The sequence below is a fragment of the Cygnus atratus genome, chromosome 2 (assembly GCF_013377495.2).
Source record: "Cygnus atratus isolate AKBS03 ecotype Queensland, Australia chromosome 2, CAtr_DNAZoo_HiC_assembly, whole genome shotgun sequence".
Lineage (NCBI taxonomy): Eukaryota > Metazoa > Chordata > Aves > Anseriformes > Anatidae > Cygnus > Cygnus atratus.
This window is the reverse complement of record NC_066363.1, coordinates 17,646,764-17,667,032: the sequence shown is the minus strand read 5'-3', so window position 1 is coordinate 17,667,032 and position 20,269 is coordinate 17,646,764. Positions and strand designations below refer to the sequence as shown.

Sequence of the window (20,269 nt, the reverse complement as noted above, 5' to 3'; positions counted from 1 at the left end):
CATAAGGCATCTTCTGTAACTGATTTGAACTTCCATGTGACGCTATTTTCATGTGGTTTTACTCCCTTCTGTGCAATGGAAAAGAGTGCTGGGCTCTGCAATTCTGAATGAACATCAGATAATGATTACATTCTGACACAGGAATTTCTGCAGCCTTAGGAGAGGGGAGAGTTTGTGTGTCTTAAGCTACCTTTTTTGTCTCACCAGAAAGGTTTTTTGAAGACCATGAAAATGTTGTTGAAGTGTTATCAGACTGGACTCGAGACACTGAGAATAAGATTCTATTTTTGGAAAAACCTGAAAAATATGCTTTATTTAAAAATCCCCAGGTAAGCTGACGTGGTAGTTGATAATGATGTCATTTTATCGGTGCACTGTTTATTACATTTTTGATTTGCTTTCAGCTCTGTCAGTTCTAAATTAGAGAAAGCTAACCTTGTGTTTTCCGAAAAAAAAAAAATGTTAAATGCAAGGATTTGAAAACCAGTGCTTTCTGTTCTTTGCTGATACTATTGTAAAATCGTATCTGCAGTGGTATAAAATGAGATGTGTAATTCTCTGATACAAGCTGTTGAGATCACAGAGCTGTAAAAACCTGGCCTTTGTCTTTACTACAGTTTCACCATTCCTACTGATGAAAATCAATACTTTCTTGAAGGTCCGGTTTTTGTCAGTTGTATGTGAAACCTCATAAAGAGTATGCTGAGTACTAAAAGTTTATCTGTATTTCATTTAGACTGGGAAGAGGAACTGGGTAAACAGTAACCTTCTGTGTATACTAACTTTGTAAAAAGAGGATCTGTACACTGAGCTGCATTAAATTATCTCACATAGGTGTATTCACAAATCATTTCTTTCTTGTACTATGTGGTTGAAACCATGTTTACAAATACCTTACCACATACAAGTAATGGATTCTGGAGCACTAGGTCTTTTCCCCTTGCCTGTTAGCTCATTGATCCTGAGGGCAGCAAGAGAAAAATGAGCAATTCAGCATTGCTGAAAAAATGAGTCAAATATATTCTTAGAAAGTATTTTTTAGAATGAGCCAGTGTTTCAAATAAAACCTGCGGAGAGGAAATTTCCTTCATCGACATAACAAGTATCCACAGTCAGGGAAAGAAAACTTACCCTGCAGTGTACGTGGTCTAATGTTGACTTTTAATATGAAACAGCAAAGCCAAGTTTGGAAGTAAAACATACATGATGGCTCAAGATGTCATACGTACTAGTGCACGTAAACATACTTAGCAGCAGAGGGAAAATTGTACATTTGCCTTGTACACTAGTAGCGTTGTTTGCTGTGGCTTAGGGCAGGGCCTCCTGGGAGATAAATCTTTGATGAAGATTCTAGGTATTTTGATAGCGATGACCATTAGAAATAAACATGACCTAACCCAAGAACAGAATAAGAGTCTAACTCTGTCCTCTCTGTCAGGGCACACTGAGCTTGACCTGGACATGTGTGTAGTCCTTGACCTTCTGCACCTCTGTGATAAGCTCTAAAACAAACAGCCTAAGGAAATTGGATCAGTTGTAGCTATCACACTATTGAAGTATTTTGACAGTAATAAAGTCTAACCATCTGTCAGGCTCAGTAAATTCAAACACTGTGGGACAGGCAGAATAGTACAGGCATACAGAAGTATAGAATAGTTCATTTGGATGGGACCTTCAAAGATCTTCCAGTCCATCTGTCTGACCATTTCAGGGCTAACCAAAAGTTAAACCATATTATTGAGAACGTTGTGCAAAAGTCTCTTGGACACTTATTATATGATTGTTTGGTATGTAATCTGGAATGAATCCCTGGAAAGGCAAACCAAGCAGAAAATGCTCAGTTGGTGGGGGACAGATACGATATATGATTATGTAGCAAACTACTTAAGGAAATTGATATAATCTTGATATCATATTTTTAATATTTATTTATTTATCACCAGTGGTAATACAGCAGCATCAGGATTCCTTATGGTATTCTTATTTAGTGTTCATTCTGTGAAAGATTACCCGTGAAGATCTGTAACTTGCAGATATTTTTCTGTAAAGAAGAGACAAATTCCAAACGCAGCCAAATGCCTACAATTTATTCTTAGATGAAATAGTGATACTAACTTTTAATTACAGAGGTTTGATACAATAAAATTATTTTTAAAAATTGAATAATTAAACTGTCCAGAGGCATCGCTAAAACATGCGGACCTCTGGAGAATATCTGTGACCTGTGCTAATATTCATTGTTTCTTTCTGTGAACTGGTCACGTATCTGGTATAGATTAAAAAACAATTAATTAAACATGTTTCCTTTTCAAAGGAGGAATTGAAGTTTTGATATGCAGGGTTTATCCACTGTAACAGGGTATGTCTATGCTAGCAACGTACCGCTTGGCTAATGCCATTGGCTGTTTTTGAAGACTGTTGTTCTTGTCATGCTGTCTTCTCTAATATTTATCTGCAGCTTTGTTCCTTAGCACATTATTTGAAGTCTTTGGAATACATTTTGGAAAAAAACATTTTGCAAAATACTCAGGTCTCCCCTTGTTCACCAAGACAGGCACACTTTTGCTCTTTCCTCACAGGGAAATCAGAGCGAAGGACTGTTCTGTGAATGGTGTTGGTGACTCATCTACAGAGACAGTATCATGAGTCCATGACTAAAGAATGAAACAAAAATACATAGTATGTGTACAGATAAAGAAAATTTTTTTAATAGAGGAAGGGTGATGCTTTGACATGCAGTTGAGTGGTGCTGTAAGTGATGCTGTGCTTGACTTTTGAAAGTGAAGGTTGTCAGCTCTCAATGCTTTTTTTTCAAAAAGCTCAAGGAATAATCCCCAGCTAATAGAAACTCTAATGTAGGAATGTAGGAAATGTTTTTGCTTCGCCTAAATAAGGTTATTTGTAAGGGGCAGCTGAATCTTAATTGCTGACTATGAAGTGCTGGTCACACCCTTAGACCATTGCATTTGGTTTTGTGGCCTCTTAGCAGTGGCAAAATCCACTGCTTCCATGGATTTCGTTTACCTGTTTCTCTGTTGCTGATAAAAACAGCCAAGAAAATTTCAAATGGTCCAGGTGACCAGGTGATACCACAGGACATTATTTGGGAAACTAATTGAAATCTGGATACAGTACGTACTTTATGCTTCTGCTCTCTCATTTATAAGCCAAAAGCAAAAGCTATGTAATGGAGAACCCATACACTGAATTAACTCTTTTTTTTCCCTCCCTAAAAGCAAGAATACTAAGCAGCAGCAGAAGAAGGTGGAGTAAGAACTTGTGATGTCTTTCATAACAGGACATCTGTAGTGGGTTTCACTCTTGAATGTTTATTTTGAAGTCAGTGAAATTGGGCTGGTATCCACCAGGTGACATTTCTGTTTTTAACCGCTTTGGCCAGGCTTTATGAACCATGTATTTTGTTCTTATTTTGTTCCCTCCACTGTTACTGTGCGAAGGAAACACAGACGGGCAGTAGGGAACCTGACTGTTCAGTGTGCTGGCAAAGGCACAGAGAAGTAGAAGTGAGAAAAGGGAAGTGCTTTTCACTGTGCTCCCAGTGTTTAGTAATCTTAATTTCTTTCTCTGTTAGTATATCTCAGAGGATGGTATACTTTCAAGCTGAAGATGCTACTTGGATAAATATTTTTTTCTTTTTCTGCCTTGGGACAGTATCACAAACAGTTTTTATATACAGTTTAACTGTTTTACAGGCAACTTTTAATCAGCCTATTAAGTGCGTTGTTGTTAGCTGCATAAGCTCCTCGCTTATGCATGTCTTTCATTTTTCCACATTCCCCCCTCCTAAAACACTTGAAGATCATCATCCTCAAGGCATGAAAAGTAAGCTGTAGCAATTTCTTCAAATACTATAAAATTGAGGAAGCAGAGATCAAAATCATTTTTTCAAAAAAGCTTTGCCTTTATTTTCTTTTCTTTATTTTCATTTGTGGTCCCCAGAGCAATTATAGCTATCTTGTAATATTTTTAATGTGCATTTTTTTAGGGGACACATCATGATATGGTTTGCAGATATGACCGCATTCTGGTGTGTTTTTCTGCACAAACTATGCTGCATTCTGTACACAGTTGAAATGGGATGCATGTAGCACATGGGTGTGAGCTGGCCAGTTTTTGATTCATTCCAGGTGCAGTTTGGATGAGGGTAATCAGGCAGTTCTTTGCACGAAGAAGATAGACTCACACCTATCTCACTGCACAGTGTTTGGTCTGCACTGTTACGGACTTTGCAAGTCTTCTGGAAAAACAGTTTCAGTAGAATGAAAGCAAAAATGCAACCTAAGCAGAAGTGAAAGCCAAAGGAGGATGCTGCCTTGAAAACCTATTTTTGCTATGTACTGGCAAGTAGCTGCTGCATTCCCACTTAAATAGAGACATTGCCACCGTCCTGCATGAGTACAGGGAGAAATGCAGGCATAACGTCTCTTAAAGCTGTCATACCTGGCTGGCAGTACGTGCCAAAACTGCCACTGTAGCTCTGCATTAATCTGACTCAGGCAAAATGGCATGGGAGAGAGAACTGGCTTTGTGTTAGCTTCAGCCAATCTGGGGTGTGAAGGCGTGGGAAGAATTCAACAGAAACACTCAACTGCTCACTTCTGCTGCAAACATTAGGAAAAATTTCTTTACTACGAGGGTGGTCAAACACTGGAAGAGGCTTCCTAGAGAGGTGGTTGATGCCCCATCAGATGCTGACAGTGTTCAAGAGACGTTTGGATTAATGCCCTCAATAACATGCTTTAATTTTTGGTTAGCCATGAAGTGGTCAGGCAGTTGGACTCGATGGTCTTTGAAGGTCCCTTCCAACTGAACCATTCAATTTTAAATAGCCCAAACAGAATAAACAAAGCAAACCCAATGACAGAATGTGCCCAGCATACTTTGGTTTGTTAAAATAATCCTTTGTGTTTGCTTTCTTATGTTATCACCATAAGAGGATGAATCTGTCGAGTTAAGTAAGCTCAGCTCTCTATCAAGAGAAAGACATTGTCTTTTGAAGTAAAAAATAGTTAATTCTCAAATTTGTAGACATATGCTGAGAGCTGCCCTGCAGCCACACACATCTTGTCCCATTAAAGACCTGACATCCCAAACCAAACATGCTTTTCCCAGTGGTGTTCTCAGCCAGGCAAGATCTTGCCTTTTATCATGACCCTTGACTACTGGACTTGGAATGACCTCTCATGGACACATGTGGTTGCCTCCCATAGGATGAATGCTTCTGATAAAAATAGGAGACCACACAGTGATAAAACAAGTACAGTGTTCAGTCTGCTCCCCAGGTCTTCAGCCACTGACAAATAATAAGCACTGTAATAATTCCATGTTTCAGGGCAGAGAGGTAACGGAGGTAATCGGTAATAAATGAAATGTGTGTTGACAGGTGAAAGATGACAGTGTGCATCTGTGTAAATGTGGTTTAGGTGACAGAGCCCTGCTTCCCTAATGAAAAAGCTGCCTTGTGAGAGATCCAGCATGGATACCGTTAGAAACTTTCTCTCTTTACCATTGATTATGTCAGCACAGGGTGGTCTGTGTTTCTTCTAAATAAATGCCAGATGCCTGCATTTAGTGAATCAGTTGTAATCAGAGGAGCTTTGTTTTCTTACTATCAGTGCACTGAAGACTGACTGAGACAGATGAATGCTCTCTCCATCCATAGTAAAGTTGATGACTCGAGGCCTTGTTGAGACAGTGACAAGGTGCACTTACCTTGATAAATCGTCCCTGTGTATGGTAGGGGTTGGACGATGTCTTTATAATGACCTGAAGAAAGAGGCTTTCAGCTTGCAAGTCCCTCCACTTTCCACACCCATCCCAAGGTCCGGAGGCCCAACCCAGCCTCGCAGTGCCCTCTGAGGTTTCTCTTCATACTTTCCTCAATACAAAACTGTGTGTGCCAACATCAAGCCAGCAGTGCTATGGGGTAAGATCAAGTCTGTCAAAGAGAGCTCTTGCACATGTACAGAGGACTTGGCTGCAGCAGCTCACGACAGTATCTTTCTTCCAGTAGGTTTTGGACGTCATAGGCAAGGCATTGCTGTGTGGGTTATGCTTAGAACACGCTTCCAAGCAGGTTTTATTTTGAGTTGGTTTATGTTTTGTTGTTGTCGTGTTTTTTTTCTGTTGTTGGTGGTGCCTTCTGGTGTAGCTGTGGTCCAAAATATGCTTGCTTACCTTCATCCATGGAATCAAAATGTGCCTAGGTAGTCTGAAGCCATCTAAGTGCTACTTCACATCCTACAGAAAAAATGTAGCTGTATTTCCTAGACTAACTTGTATTGAATGTTCAAGTTTCTTTTCTTATGTTCATACCACAGACACAGCATCGGCATAGACCAAATTGCACGGTGGCTGTGTTTTTGATGTCCCCTGTCTGACTTAATGTGAACTTTTAATAAAGCATTTTTTAAAGAGCTGCCTTTGAGATCGTCCACACCTCTTCCTCTCCTGGTGCCCCTCCAAAAGCCATCTGCTATGAGGCTTGTGTTCTGGCAGACTGTTCTTCACAGCACTGCTTGAAAAAGAAGATGCGGTTGTTTGAAAAGGCAGATAAATCTCTTTGCTGTAAACATGTTATGATGGTATGGCAGGTTTGCTGCTTGTTTGTGTATTTCATATTGTGTAGAAACAGCATGTTCCTTCATGGATATGTTTCTCGTTTGTTTTTCAATAATGCTTTGCATTTGCATTGTAGTTTACTCTGTTGATTTCTAGCCATGTAAATACATTGCCACATTCTCATAATCTTGAGATGTGTATCTCACTGAAAAAATGGTGGGAGAGAAAAGAAGTCCGACAAATTCTTCGTTGTTCAGCAGTTCTATATTGCTGCAGAATTACAAAGTTAGGGGTAATTTTTAAATAGATAACTTTCAAAGATTGTTGTTTTTTTTACTATTTTGTCTGTCTCTTGGAAAAAAAAAAGTGTTTGTTTTATGCCCTTCATTCTGCAAACTTAACTTCTTGATTAATTTCAGGGAAATCAGTAAGACTGTCACATGCATGGGGTGATTTTCAAATCCAAGCTCCTGTTCTTTCTGTACTTTTGTTTAGAAGGTGATAAAACACAAGCACTTTGAGTGTTATCATTCTGACTTCAGGCCCAGGTTCTGCTTGATGCATGGCTTAACTCCATGATCTCTCTGCCTGCTTCATTCACAACTACCTTACCGTCTGCAGGCAGCCAGGGGCTCTGCCATGCTTGCTGTTGAGCAAAGCCACTGGATGTGCTGTGGCATGCAAAGCCTTGCATTCTCCAGAACTACCTTCCTAAAGCCCGAAGTGCTGCCTTGTACAATGCAAATGGATGCGAAATTATTTCCGCTAACAGTGGGTGAATTTATTCTTGCTGGTAACTGTGTGCATGAGGCGCTGTGCTTCCTTGTTTTCAGGGGCAGGCAGGCACTAGGTCCTCTGAGGGCAGCTGCAGCTTCACATAGCCACTGTCACAGAGGTGGAGGGCTAGTTTCAAAGTGTAGGCTTATGTTTCAGTGGTCTGGAGAGCTTGTGGCAAGATATCATGATAATCATTTAGTACACTGATTTCTTCTTGATTTTTTGAATACCTTTTCCATTGTTTCAAAAACATTTTGCAGGACATGAGCAGGGGGATTAAAAGGAGAAAGTAGTAATTTTTGATAAACACTTCGCATATAAACACTCTCTAAAAATGAAGAGCTGAGTGTATTGAGTGCCAGCTATGAAGCATGCAAATTATCAAATTGGGTTCTTAGGAAAAATGTTTTCTAGCCTTTTGGTGTTGTATTTTCTTCATCTTATCATGCAAAATATTATGTTCTCTGCTGCCATAATAATTTAGGAAACTGTGCAAATGGGAATGATAAAATCAAACCCCATTGATCCAGAGAAACAGCCAAAGGTGTTTTTAAATTTTGGGAGGCTGTAAATACATAGCCAAAAGTAATTGAATTACTTTTCTATTATATTCAAAATGAAGAATCAAAACTCATCAGTAGGCAAAGGTGATTGAGGTTTTCTGTAAGAATTCATATGCAACTGCTTCCTACGTTTGTTAGCATGCATACTCCTGAAGTATCAGAAGACTGAATAACTGTTGAATGAGTTTGTAGTGATCTAGTTACTTGTTGTATTGCTGTCTTTATAAACAACATCAATTTCTTTTGTGTCTTGATCAGAATTTCTACCTGGCAAGCAAAGGGAAGAATGAAAGCAAAGAAATGAATGATAAAAACAAAGAGGCCTTACTGGAGGTAAGCCAGCTTTCTAGGTTGAAGCTTTAACTGTCACCAAAATTCTGCCACCATCTGCATCTGCTCTGTAACAACAGGGTTCAGTTCTTTGTGGGCAGAAGTGCAACAACAGGAAGTTCTGTGATGGTTGCTAACAGCAGCTTTGTGTCTAAAGTTTAACATTTGGCTTTTCCTCTGCATCTGCTGCTCACCACTAAAATGGCAGGTTTTATACCCTATCAGAAATTAAATGATGGAGAATGGGTTTATTGTTACAGACCGCAACACAAAGAAATGTTTTGCTTAGCGTTTCTACGAAGAGTAATGACACGATACCAATAAAGGCAATGTTGTGCAAATACAAATATAAGAAACAACCGTGCCACACCCTTAGGTCAGCTTTTGTGACTTTGTATTAGGAAGACTGATCAGTAGCAAACAATTCTATTTTGTGTTAGAAACAGATGTACTTCTCACTACCTCAAATCGTTAGCTGTACTGCAACAGAAAAAGAACCTTTGCACTTTTTCAGGAAGTCTGTTTAGCCTTTTGCCTTTCCTGCTAAAGTTTTACTTCAGCTGTATGATTTGAGAGAGAAAAATCCAGAGTTATGTTGAAGTTTTGTGAAAGATTATCACAGTTTTCCTGGAATGCATTTTGGCTTTGGTAAAAAATCAGGAAAGGAATGCCTTTCTTGGGTGCCTGAGGATTCTCATTTTAAAATCACATTTTTCCCATCACAAAGGCAACAGATGCTAACCAGCAGAAGTCCTGGTGAATTCTAAAACAAAATATTAAGTGTATAAGGGTGTTGGCATTAAAAATTGCCCATCAGCAGGTCCTTCAAGCAAACAATGAAGTATATTTGTTGAAACAGTATTGCAAATGCGAGCATGTATTTAAAAGTGAAAGTGATGGTTAAGGGTTTTTTTCTTCAAAGGGGTCTCTAAAGATTCTCTCTACAGGACCTATAGATACAGCAACAGAGAAAAAGCAACAGCAGCAATATCGGTGCATTCTGTTTTGTTGTCTTCATTGGATAAATCTATATCTAGTTAAAACTTTTTGTAGTTTTTTTTTCTTGACCCTTTAGAGAAATGGAGGGTTTGCAAGCCTTCTTTTCCAGTGTGAGCATACAGCTTGCACGTCTGAGTTACCACATTAGCTTGGAAAAGTTTCCTCTGCCAATCCAAGGTGTTTATCCCCCTGGTAACTGCATTCCCAATGTTAATATGTTAACTATCACAGGAAATGCCTTTATTTTTCAAGGGAGCATTTTTCTGCTATTTATTAGTAGGGATGTGCTTAAATCCATTTATTCTGAATTATATTATTCTTGTTGCACAGGAAAGCTTCTGTGGGGCATCTGTCATTGTGCCAGAGCTTGAAGGAGCCCTTTATTTAAAAGAAGATGGAAAAAAGTCCTGGAAGAGGCGTTATTTTCTTCTACGAGCTTCTGGAATTTATTATGTACCCAAAGGAAAAACCAAGGTCAGGAAGCCAAATAATACTTTTAGGAATAAAACAATTCATGGAGGTGAAAGTGAAGAACTCCCAAGGCAACATATTAAGAGCACTGCCTGGCATATCTGAGAGTGTGGCTTTTTTGTTGGTTTTTGTTTGTTTGTTTTGCTTTTTAACTTTGTCTGCACCACTTGTGCAAATATTAGAATGTAGTCACTGAATCCTGTCACGTTTCCCACCTTTTGATTTCCATGGAGAGATAAAAGCATTAAAGAAATTTCACTCCTCCGGAAATCAGTAGGGGGAAGAAAAACAGCACAGCATCTTTCAGTTGGTGTTATGTTGCTAAAGTACTTCACTGTTATGTGGGTTCCCTGTGGAAGTATATTTAAAAAATTCTGAACTAATTTCTTATCACAAAAAATGCACAATCTGACTTTGTTGAATGCTAACTTCCTGTGCCAATAACCAGCATGCAGAAATGGCATGTGTGTTTTTCCTACAGTGATCTTCACCTAGAGAAAGTGTTGTGCCTTTTAAAGTATTTTAAGACTACACTTTGAGTAGAAAGAAGTGAGACAGAAACATCCACCTGATAGAATCAAATGTACTGACATCTAGTATTGCATAATATTTAGAGTCTGAATTGCCAACACTGGAGAAGCAAAGTAGTCCTGGGTATGTTGCACAAGAGGACAGCTGGCTTCTCATTTCCACAGTGATGAGGGAGAATGGTGGCTTCTGAAACTAGTGTTTGTTTTTTTTATTTTGAAAACCAATTCTGTTATCACCTGCAGCTCTGCTAATGCTTCATAATTGAAAATTCTGGCGCCGGAGCTTTACTGTTATGATTTGTGCTGTGAAACTTAACTGTTTTGCCATTTCCTGACTAAATTTTCAAAGGAAGAAAAAAAAAAAGATAGCTTGTAAAGGAAGTGTCACTGCTCCAGTGACCTGTGTTTGTAATGAAATCTCAGTGAAACACATACCTAGATTACCTTGCTACTTTTACAGCTATTTATTGTGACTTTACCTGACCCTGAGATAACAGTTTTCAGTTCTCCAGTCATCTCGCATAATCTTGTTAAGTGGAAGGCACTTAATGTAGAAAGAGTATAACAATAATGAAATGAAAAGTCCATTTGGGACACTTCCTTGTATCTTGCCTCCAAGGTTAGCCAGCAGCACAGTGCCTAAGCAGGGCAAGCATATACTTATAGTTACCCAACCTTTTTTTCATCCTCCAGTGATGCTTGTTTTAGTGACTTTCCTTTATAGTGCAGATGAGGAAAGTGCTTTCCTTTTCCAGATGATGAACTCCAAACTGAGCTCAGGACTGAACCATACCTTCATTTTGGAACAGTTCTTGTATTTTAACACTTCATTACCTGTTAGTTGTTACAGCCTTTTCTACCACCCTGTTAAAAACAGTGTACTCAGCCAGCCACTCACAGTGATTTATTAACTTTATTCAAATTGTTTAGGAAATAGACACAGCTCTTTAAGAAGGTACCACAATCAACTGTTGCTCCTGCTTCTGTAACAGCTTCAGCAAAAGGTTCCATATGTCCATGACTCAGCCATTGCAGAGAGTATCAAGCCTCTTAGCCCAAATCGATGTTTAATGGTGATTTAAGTTAGTCTCTGGACTTGCTATTGGAACAGCTGAGGCTCAGGTACACGTCTCTTTTGTGGAGACAGTAGTCTCTGTTAGGTGAGCAGCATGCATTGGGAGTGCTAAACATCTGAAAGCACTGCAACAGTATTTCATAGAGATTTTCAGTCAAAGCCCTTCAATTATGGGAGTTCATCCCATGTCAAGGTGGTATGAAAAGTGTTTGTGCAACTTGCTGCAGTCCTTCAGTTGTGTGTAGAGTGATCCCTTTCACTGAGGTACAGGAACAAACTATTGGTGGGCAATACTACCTTCTGCTGCTGCAGTTGTCTTGAAATTCGTCATGTAATCATATTTTCACATGTTAAAAAAAGCAAAGAAGTTTGGCGTACCTTTTGCACTTCATGTTGGCTGTAAAATACAGGGTAAACTTATAAAAATACAGGGACATTTCCAGATGATTTTATATACGTGCCTTTAGTGGGTTTTGTTGTTGTTGAACAAACCAGACACCAGTCAGCACTATTATCTTCATTTCTTTCTTCAGTGTTACCCTACTTACACCATTCAAAAACGTGCTGTTAATGGACATGGCCACAAAACGGCAGAATTGGAATTGTAGATATAATTTTAAAATGTTCCTGTTAATGATGTTGTTTCATCTAGTCATATCAACATTGGAGAAATACTAGCAATAAGTGCCTTTCTCCCTCACATGAAAATTTGTTCCTTTCTTAGAAGAAATTAACAACCGCATTCATATTGGTTTTAATTTCTGTAACCTCTCTCCTAAAAGGAAAGAACAACTCCTTATTATACTGCATATATTTGAGAATGCTTGGGACCTTGCAGTGTCAGAAGATCCTAGGTTCATATGCTCAATGACAAAATCCCTGACATGAACTTCAGGGGAGACAGGGGAGAGAGAGAAGCCATGTCTACATACCATATGGAGTGTTTCCTCCAAAAATCTTAGTTGTAAACTCAGTTTATAAATGCAGTAGCATAAATAAATCCAACTCAAGGGCACATTTTAGTGAAAGTAACAGAGTGAAAACAACCTAGAAGAACCATCATGTGTGGAAATATAACCCCATTCTTAGAGGAAATGAGGGCTTGTTTTCATTTTTTTTGTTGTTTTGTTTTGTTTTCACAATTTCCTGATATCTCAGTTTAACCAACAGTGACCATATGACATAGCCATTTCTGCATTTCCACTCAAAGGATTGCAAAAGGTATGCTTTGTGTGCAGAATTCTTCACAAAAAAAGTCTGCCAGTAACAGAAACCTTGTTACTTAAGCAACATATTGTGAATAAGTAAATGTTATGATAAACAGAACAGGAATGTTGCCAGGAAATTTGAGAAGATTCCAAGCAAAGCAGATGAAATGTGTGTTCATTTTGTGATGGGAGTTTACATTTGTTACATATATCAAAGAGAGTCAAGCTCCGAAAGCAATTTAGAACCCCAGGCCATCATTCTACAATCAGGATTGTAAGGGTGTGGTTGCAAGGTCTGTATCTATTTTACAAAAGTTATTCCTTACTATGGTCTTCTCTTTTTTTTTTTTGCCATAAGTCAAAATCTCCACACAAAGCAATAAAGCTTAACATAACCAGAACAAAATTAAAATATTGCACTGTTACATATTATTCCCGATCTGTACTGACACTCTTCCAAATGTTGAGGTATACACATTCTTCTTTCTGTAGTCAACTTTGTAACAGTTAAAGTAAAAAAAAAAAAAAAAAAAAAATCAGCATCCATACACTTGAAAATACTCCTTTAATGAGTTTCACGTCAAAATTTAATTTGTTCTAACAATGATGTGCTTGTTTTTTGTTTGTAGACATCCCGGGATTTGGCATGCTTCATTCAGTTTGAGAATATGAATGTTTATTACGGTTCTCAACACAGAGTGAAGTATAAGGCACCTACAGATCACTGCTTTGTCCTAAAGGTAATGTACAAGAAAAGTAAGTTCTGCAAATATGATACACAAATTACTGTATATGCAAATGTATTTAAGTTTCAAGGTCCATGAACCCCTACAAGATAGAACACCTCCTGCAAAATCATGTTTTTTTCTTCTTCATTTCATTCTTGATCAGCAACGTACCTTGAGAATCTTCTGAACTTAAAGGACTGATAGTCCTATGATGTATAGCTACACTGCATCTATAAAGTTTTCTTCAGAACAAGGCCGAATATGCTTCCAGTGACTCCTTAGGTGACTGGACACATCCGGACAAATAGCACACAAGGCAGCACTTGCATGCCTTTTTTATTTGCAGTGTAGTCATACCTGTTGAATAGTATGTTGATGCAAAATCTTGCCTGAACAGACATCTTCGGTGGTACATTTTATTGCACAACTAGTTGTGGCATGAGTGCAAAGGACGCTGTTCATGCAATCATGAAATTCTTGCCATTGAAATACGTATCACACTACTGCCACTCCAGGTAATGGCACTGCAGCAAGGCTGGAAATACCATGTTTCTCTCAGGAAAGGAAAAGAATCCCAGGCTCTTCATATAGTTCAGGTAGCAGAAATGAAGCCTTGCAGTTGCAGTAGTTGGGCATTATTTCCAATCTGTCTTTAATATGGGTTTTAGAATACAGCGGGATTAGTGTGTACAAGACAGAAAATAATCTTTTTGATTCTTGTCTATTTAAAGGTCTGTGTTGCAAACAAGATATGAGAAAACATGGTATTTTGCCATCTCAGAAAAAGGTACAGGAAACACTCACTGCAGAGGTTACTTATAATACCACATTTCTAGCTGTAACTGCACACTTACAGCACTTTGTTGTTCAGTTTCAAAATGTCTGCTAGCCTAATTTACACATGGCCAAGCAGAAGTGGTTTATAGACTCTGACTTGTTTTCTGTAGCAGATATAAGTAATTACCAGTGCTGAGAAGTTTTAATGGTAAAGTTCTCCATAAAATGCTCTGGAAAAAAAAAAAAGAAAGGAACTTCATCCTTTCTTTTAAAATAGAGATAATCTTTCTGAAATCAACAAGTGAGCATTATTTCTGAAAAATACAACTCTCAATGGAAAAAGAAAAAAAGGAAAAGGGAAGGTGATTTAAAAAAGAAGGGGAAATAGAATTTCTAAACCATTGAGACCATATGTGTGTGTATTTATATCTACTTATCTCAGATCTTGTTACAAGATCCAGTCCAAACCAAATGACTGGTCAGAGGAGTATCTGACTAATTTAATAACAATTATTCATGTTCTATTCAGATGAGGATAAGAGCATGATTTCTGAGTTGTATGTAGCAGTGTATTTAACTGTTCACAGTGAGTGGGAAAACTTCCTGGATTTATTCCCATCTTTTGTGAAAAGAGGGATAAATAAGAACTTACACAAAAAAAAAAAAAGGTCAAGAAGTCACCACTAGACTAAAATACTCGCTTTACTAGGTGTGTGATGTTAGCGCTGTACCCTCAACATGAGATCTGAAGAACAAGATGAAGCGCTCACTAGGGAAAGTTTTATGTATAATAGGCTTATAAACGTATGAAACATACTCAGCAAAAATGTTTTCTCTGATGCTTCTTAAATGTGTTTGCGGTATGCTAGGATAAACATCATGTTGATGAGATCATTATATCCAAGCAACCCTGCTTTGTGGTGAATAGATTATGTTACGCTGATTGTTCTTCATTTTAATTCCCACAAGTCAGCGTTTGGTAGATTCCTGACTGGCTCAGTTTCAGACTTGGCTTCTACTACCAGTTGTCTTTTGCAATGGCTGGAGTTGCCAAGGAAGAATAAGGAAGCTTTGGTATCTTCAAATCTTCTGTTGTTTGTGGAAGCCTTTCACTTGGAGTGGCTTTCTGAAGGTGATGCAGTGGAGAGTTTGGTATTTCTTATAATGTCCATGCAGTAGTTCAAGTTCAATATCTGCCATTTTGAAGGCACGCAGCTGAGATGAGTGCTGTCATATCCTTCTTCTCTTACCTTCAGCCGGAATTGAGGTTGTAATACATCTTGAGATCTGTAGGCTAAGGGAAAGAACAAAGTTAAATGTTGGTCTCTCTGATTGGATGTTTGGTGGCACACAAATGTGTGGAGAAGGATGTAAAGCCATTTATTACACTTAGTCACACTTTGTTCCTGTCTGTTTTCACATGGAAGTCTCCCAGAAGAAAATATTTCTGTTGCTGGGAGACACCTGTTCAGAAATGTCAAAGGAAAACAAACCATCGTCCTTGAGATATTTCTCATCCTGTTGTATTTTGAGAATAAAGTCCTCCAGATGGAATGACAGTACTTTTGCAGACAGGTGCAGTGAGCAAAAGGCAATAGATTTAACAGGTAAACATTTGTCTTCATCATCCTGGTAACCTGGTGCTTCTGGAGGAATGTGGATGCTCAGCTCAGTCCAACCCAGATGGAAATTCCTCCACAGCCGAGGTTGCCGTGCTGTGTCCTCACAGCTCTTCTATGCCCCTATGTGTGTCTCAGGGCAATGGGCTTTGCAGAGGTTCTCTTCCAGTAACTTGTTTGTGTTGGCTGCAGGAGAAGTTTATCATTTTTTATCATTTTTTTTGAAGGATTGTTGCTTTCTGAGCACCCTGAGGAGCTCCTTAGGAACAGAGGAACTGCTCCCTCAAAGCGGTGAGCAGTCATCAGCCAAGTTACTTGCTCTGCTGTGTTTCAAACGTTACAAAAGAAATTGCCCAGCTTAGAGGCAAAAGACCAGCTTGTACTTTACAGTGCAGGAGAAATACAGGGACTTAGCTTCAGCAGTATCGTGCTTCTGTGCTAGTCCTGCTGAATTTTAAACCAGACTTAATTTCCCTGATTCAAGCACTGAGCTGAAAAGCTCTCCTGTTTACTTCTGACTCTACTTGTTAAATCAATTGGCATCCTTACTTCAAGAAAGCGGGAAATGCCTTTTGTTCCTTCAAAGGGCAGCAAATGGCCAGTGAGGCGGTCTGATTTGGAGTTGAATGTGACTTCATGCTTGAAGGAAGCATCCCTTCTTTTCCTCCAGTCTCCATTTGAATGTTGAGCCCTCTAAAACAAGTAACTAGGCTAAAACCAGTAACATCCGTACTGCCTACAAAGGTCCTGTCTCATGTTGTCAGGGAGAAAAGACACAACATTCCTTTCTGTTAACTCCTAACCTGGTCATTTGCGCATTTATGGAGGGAAGAGCCTGCAAGAGATATTTTGAGAATGAGCAGAGCGTTTCTGTCATTTTTGCGTCTGTGTGCAAGGAATCATCAAGAGTTTGCAGGAAAGAGGAACCCTAGAACTATTGTTAACTGAAACCAACACTGGTGACTTGGCTTTAGCTGGAATGATGAGATCTCTCAGGTTGTCTTGACACTGCCCTGAACTGTATGAGCTTTTGCCTCAATGTCTCTGGGACATTGCTTTGAACACTGCTTCACCCTGATCTTTCTAAATAGGATGTGGGCTTTTTCTCTGGTTTCTTCTCTTAGGCTAACAGTCAGGTGAGGGGCTTGCAGAGACTGAGCCTGTGGTCTTAGTGCCTGCCCCAGCTAACACAGAGAACATGCATCCAATCACAAAGTCTATGAGCAGGCAGCTCCCTCTGTCCTGTTGTTTTGTTGGGTTTTTATTGTTTGGTTGGTTGGTTTTTAATCTAGCCATTTAATTTCAACTTCAGTGGTCACACCTGGGTTAATTAGCTGATGCTGGCTTAGGCACTGATGTTAGTGTAACAACAAGATCATGCACATCATGGATAAGTTGCTTTGATGTTTAAGACAGAAGCCAGTGTAGGTTTTGCAGCCTGTGATGTTGGCAGTTGCACTTAGATGACGTATTTTGAACTAGGTCTTATATAAGTGTTCTGGGCTGCAGGTCCATTCTGTAGGATGGTATATTTATATATGTATATAGGTACGCACTATAGCTAGAGTAGTGTGATGAGTTGTGAGTGTTCCTTGCCTACCATTTTATCCTGTCACACCAGCACCCTGTTGTATATACTGTAGCTCAGATCTAAAATAGGGAGGTTTTTGCTTGTACATTAATAATAACAAGATAATGAGGAAAAGAGCGGTGTGCCAAAACCAACTCAGAAGCACATCGCAGTGTCTGCCAGCAAAAGACGGGACACTTTGCTGAGCTTATTCAGGAGTTTCTTTTCAGGATGATTCAGGAGACAACTGCAGCAACTGAACAAAGCAGCTGCTTCCTCATATCAGCTCCTTTCAGGCAGGGGAAAGCCCAGCTGGGACCAACCGAAAAGAGCACAGCTGGCCCGGTGGTGTCAGAGAGCAGGGTCACCCTTAGCTGACCCTGTGCAGCAAACCAGAACAGATGTGGCTGGGTCCAGAGGATGAGAGGCCTGGCACAGAGGCCCCAGTGGACTTGGTTTTCCAGAGTCCTTAGGCTTTAGGGCAACACTAAAGCTTGAAAAAACTGTATTATTTCCCAGTAACTACTTGGGCTGTGGTGAGTTATAACCTTCTTAAATTGAATTGTTCTATACCGGTGCTGAACAAGCCTTCCTCTCTCAAAGGAGGAACTTAAAAAGCTCAAAACAAAAGAAAAGCCCCTCAACGTACTGAAAATAGAGCCCCTGAATAAAATAAACACTTCGGGAGCATCTACTCCTGCAAACATGCAGCTTCTTCCTATTTTCTTCTCAGCCCAAATGTAACACTTACAAAAATTTAAAGATCCCACCTTTCACTTTGAGACCAGATAAAATGGGTCTTTTCTTAGTAGACACCTCTGTATGCAGAAAAGAGGAAAGGAAAGGGCAGCCACCTGAGAAAGAAGACCCTTCCTCAAACCTGCATCTGCCAAGCTCAGAGCTGGCAGAGGAGACAGGAGAGGGGAGCAGCACGGCTCCCCCCGCCGCCCTGCGGAGACTGCTGGCCTCTCCCGGGTGAGAAGCAGAGAGGAAAGAGAAATCTCTCTCTTTCACAGAAAAAGTAATTTCTCACGCTGCGCACAGCAAGTGTGCAAGTTGGAGCCATTTGCTTCCTCACAGTATCCTTTGCATTTAAAAATGGCATTTTTTATACCTAGACTCCCTATAGGTCTTCTCTTTCACCATCTACTACATTATGTGGGGAATGCCATGGAAATGGATGAGACTTTTTGTGATTAATTTCATATTCTGAAGCTGAAAGCTTCAGGAAAAGAAAAAAATAAAAGATTCCAGCATGAAGGAACGGGTTTTGCTAGCGACAGCTTTGGCTGCACTGGGCAGAAATTCTGAACATAACATTTATTTTGTGCATTGTGTGTGTGTACGCTAGTCCAGGAGCTGTTTCTGTCATACCATGTTGAAAAATCTTTCAATGCAGACAAATAGCAAGGTAATCTATATGCAAATTTGCTGGTTTAGTCAGTCTGATGTGCCTGTGACAAAGAGTGAATTTAATTATAGTTTATTGGTGCTGGTTTTGCTTGAGTAATCTGGAGGTAATGGTGCATAATGCTGAATTAATCTAGGATGAAAAAAATTGGTTTCCTGGGGATAAACTGAGACAAAGGCAAATCATCTTTTATTTCCACAGCTGGGTACATTTTCCTGTACAGTCTTAACAGCTAAGTTTTCCTGGTGCCATTTGGAAACTACCAAATTTAAAAAAAAAAAAAAAAAAAAAAATGATCCAAAGGACTTGGGAAGTAAATTTTCAGGAAGAATAGCTTCTGTTTGCAACAGTGGCATCATTCCAGCAGGTAATTTGATGTTCAGTCACTCCAGTGCTGATTCCCTCCTCCCTCACACCCAGTGTGCTCCGTCGCAGACTGAGTCACGTGCACCATGCTTTCAGCACAATGACAATTAGGAAGGTAGAAGGTGAACATTAGCGGTGTTGGAGATGGAAGACGTGGAACAAGTGGTCAGCACAGGAAACAAGGATACACAACAGAAAATTGTCTAGTTCTTGATGTGAAAATTTTGAACTATTATGTGAGTGTGAATGCTTCAGATATTTCAGAGTAAAATTAATTGTTAAATAAAAAAGCAGTATTTTTTATTACAGATGACTCTCAGATACATGGAATTATAGTACATACACACAGTTTTGTAAGATAAATGCATAAACAATGGGGAGAATAAGACCAGAGAAAGGACCGTGAGAAAAGGGATATAACAGGTTTTGAAATTTTTATTTGCTGCATAAAGCAGTACTCTCTGGTTACAATGGCTATAAGACGTTTTTAATGAACTAAAAATATTGTCTCAGTCATTCGAGAAGTGGAAGTCAGAAGAATAATTTCTTTATAGCAGAGCAGTTGCTCTTTTATTTTACAGGTCACACAGGTCTTAAAAGATCAGCTAAACCTGGTGATCTTAATGCAAGGAGTGCGTAACACCAGAAATAGGCCACATTTAACAGCAGACAGCAAATTTGAAGCACTTACGAGTGATTTTTGAAAGGGTACTGAGTATTAATTCTACTTGCAGTCATGGGAGTCAGAAAAGTCTCAGATTTGTTGAGAATCTAGCTCAAGATAGCACAAGTTCATGGTCAGAAGATAAGGTATCAAAAAACATTGACCATTTGGAGGAAATCTAGACAAAGCCAAGGCTTTTGATCCAAAGCTAGTCACTGTTTTTATGCTTCTGGCTATTGTTTCTGCCTCAAAGACTGAGCAATGATCCATATGTTTTGGCACAAGAAATCCAATGAGATGCCTGAATAACTTCAGTTTACTTTTCATCTTCAGTGTTGGAAGAAGGTGAAGAAAAAGAACATTTTATTGGGATAATCTCTGATTTCATGCACACGCGACGTGACCGCTTTTAGTCATTTGTTTTGGCACAAACCATAGAAACCACATCTTTCAGTTCCCATTTCTTCAGGTTTTCAATATGTTCTATTTTTTTTCCCTTAGGCAAAGAGTTTACTTTATATCTGAAAATGTATCTGTGCACAAATATATTTTTTTAAACCTCTTCAGAAAATAAGCTTGTTATATTCAAGTGCTTCTGC

The 20,269-nt window shown here is 39.1% G+C and overlaps 1 protein-coding gene across 1 annotated transcript in view; it reads left to right on the top strand.

The window, feature by feature from the left end:
* Nucleotides 1-20,269, top strand: part of APBB1IP (amyloid beta precursor protein binding family B member 1 interacting protein) — a 66,212-nt gene that overhangs the window by 31,791 nt on the left and 14,152 nt on the right. The window contains exons 7-10 of the mRNA XM_035545531.2: nt 208-329; nt 8,181-8,255; nt 9,582-9,725; nt 13,165-13,275. Of these exons, the coding sequence (XP_035401424.1) occupies nt 208-329; nt 8,181-8,255; nt 9,582-9,725; nt 13,165-13,275 (452 nt within the window). The remainder of the gene's footprint in view (nt 1-207; nt 330-8,180; nt 8,256-9,581; nt 9,726-13,164; nt 13,276-20,269) is intronic.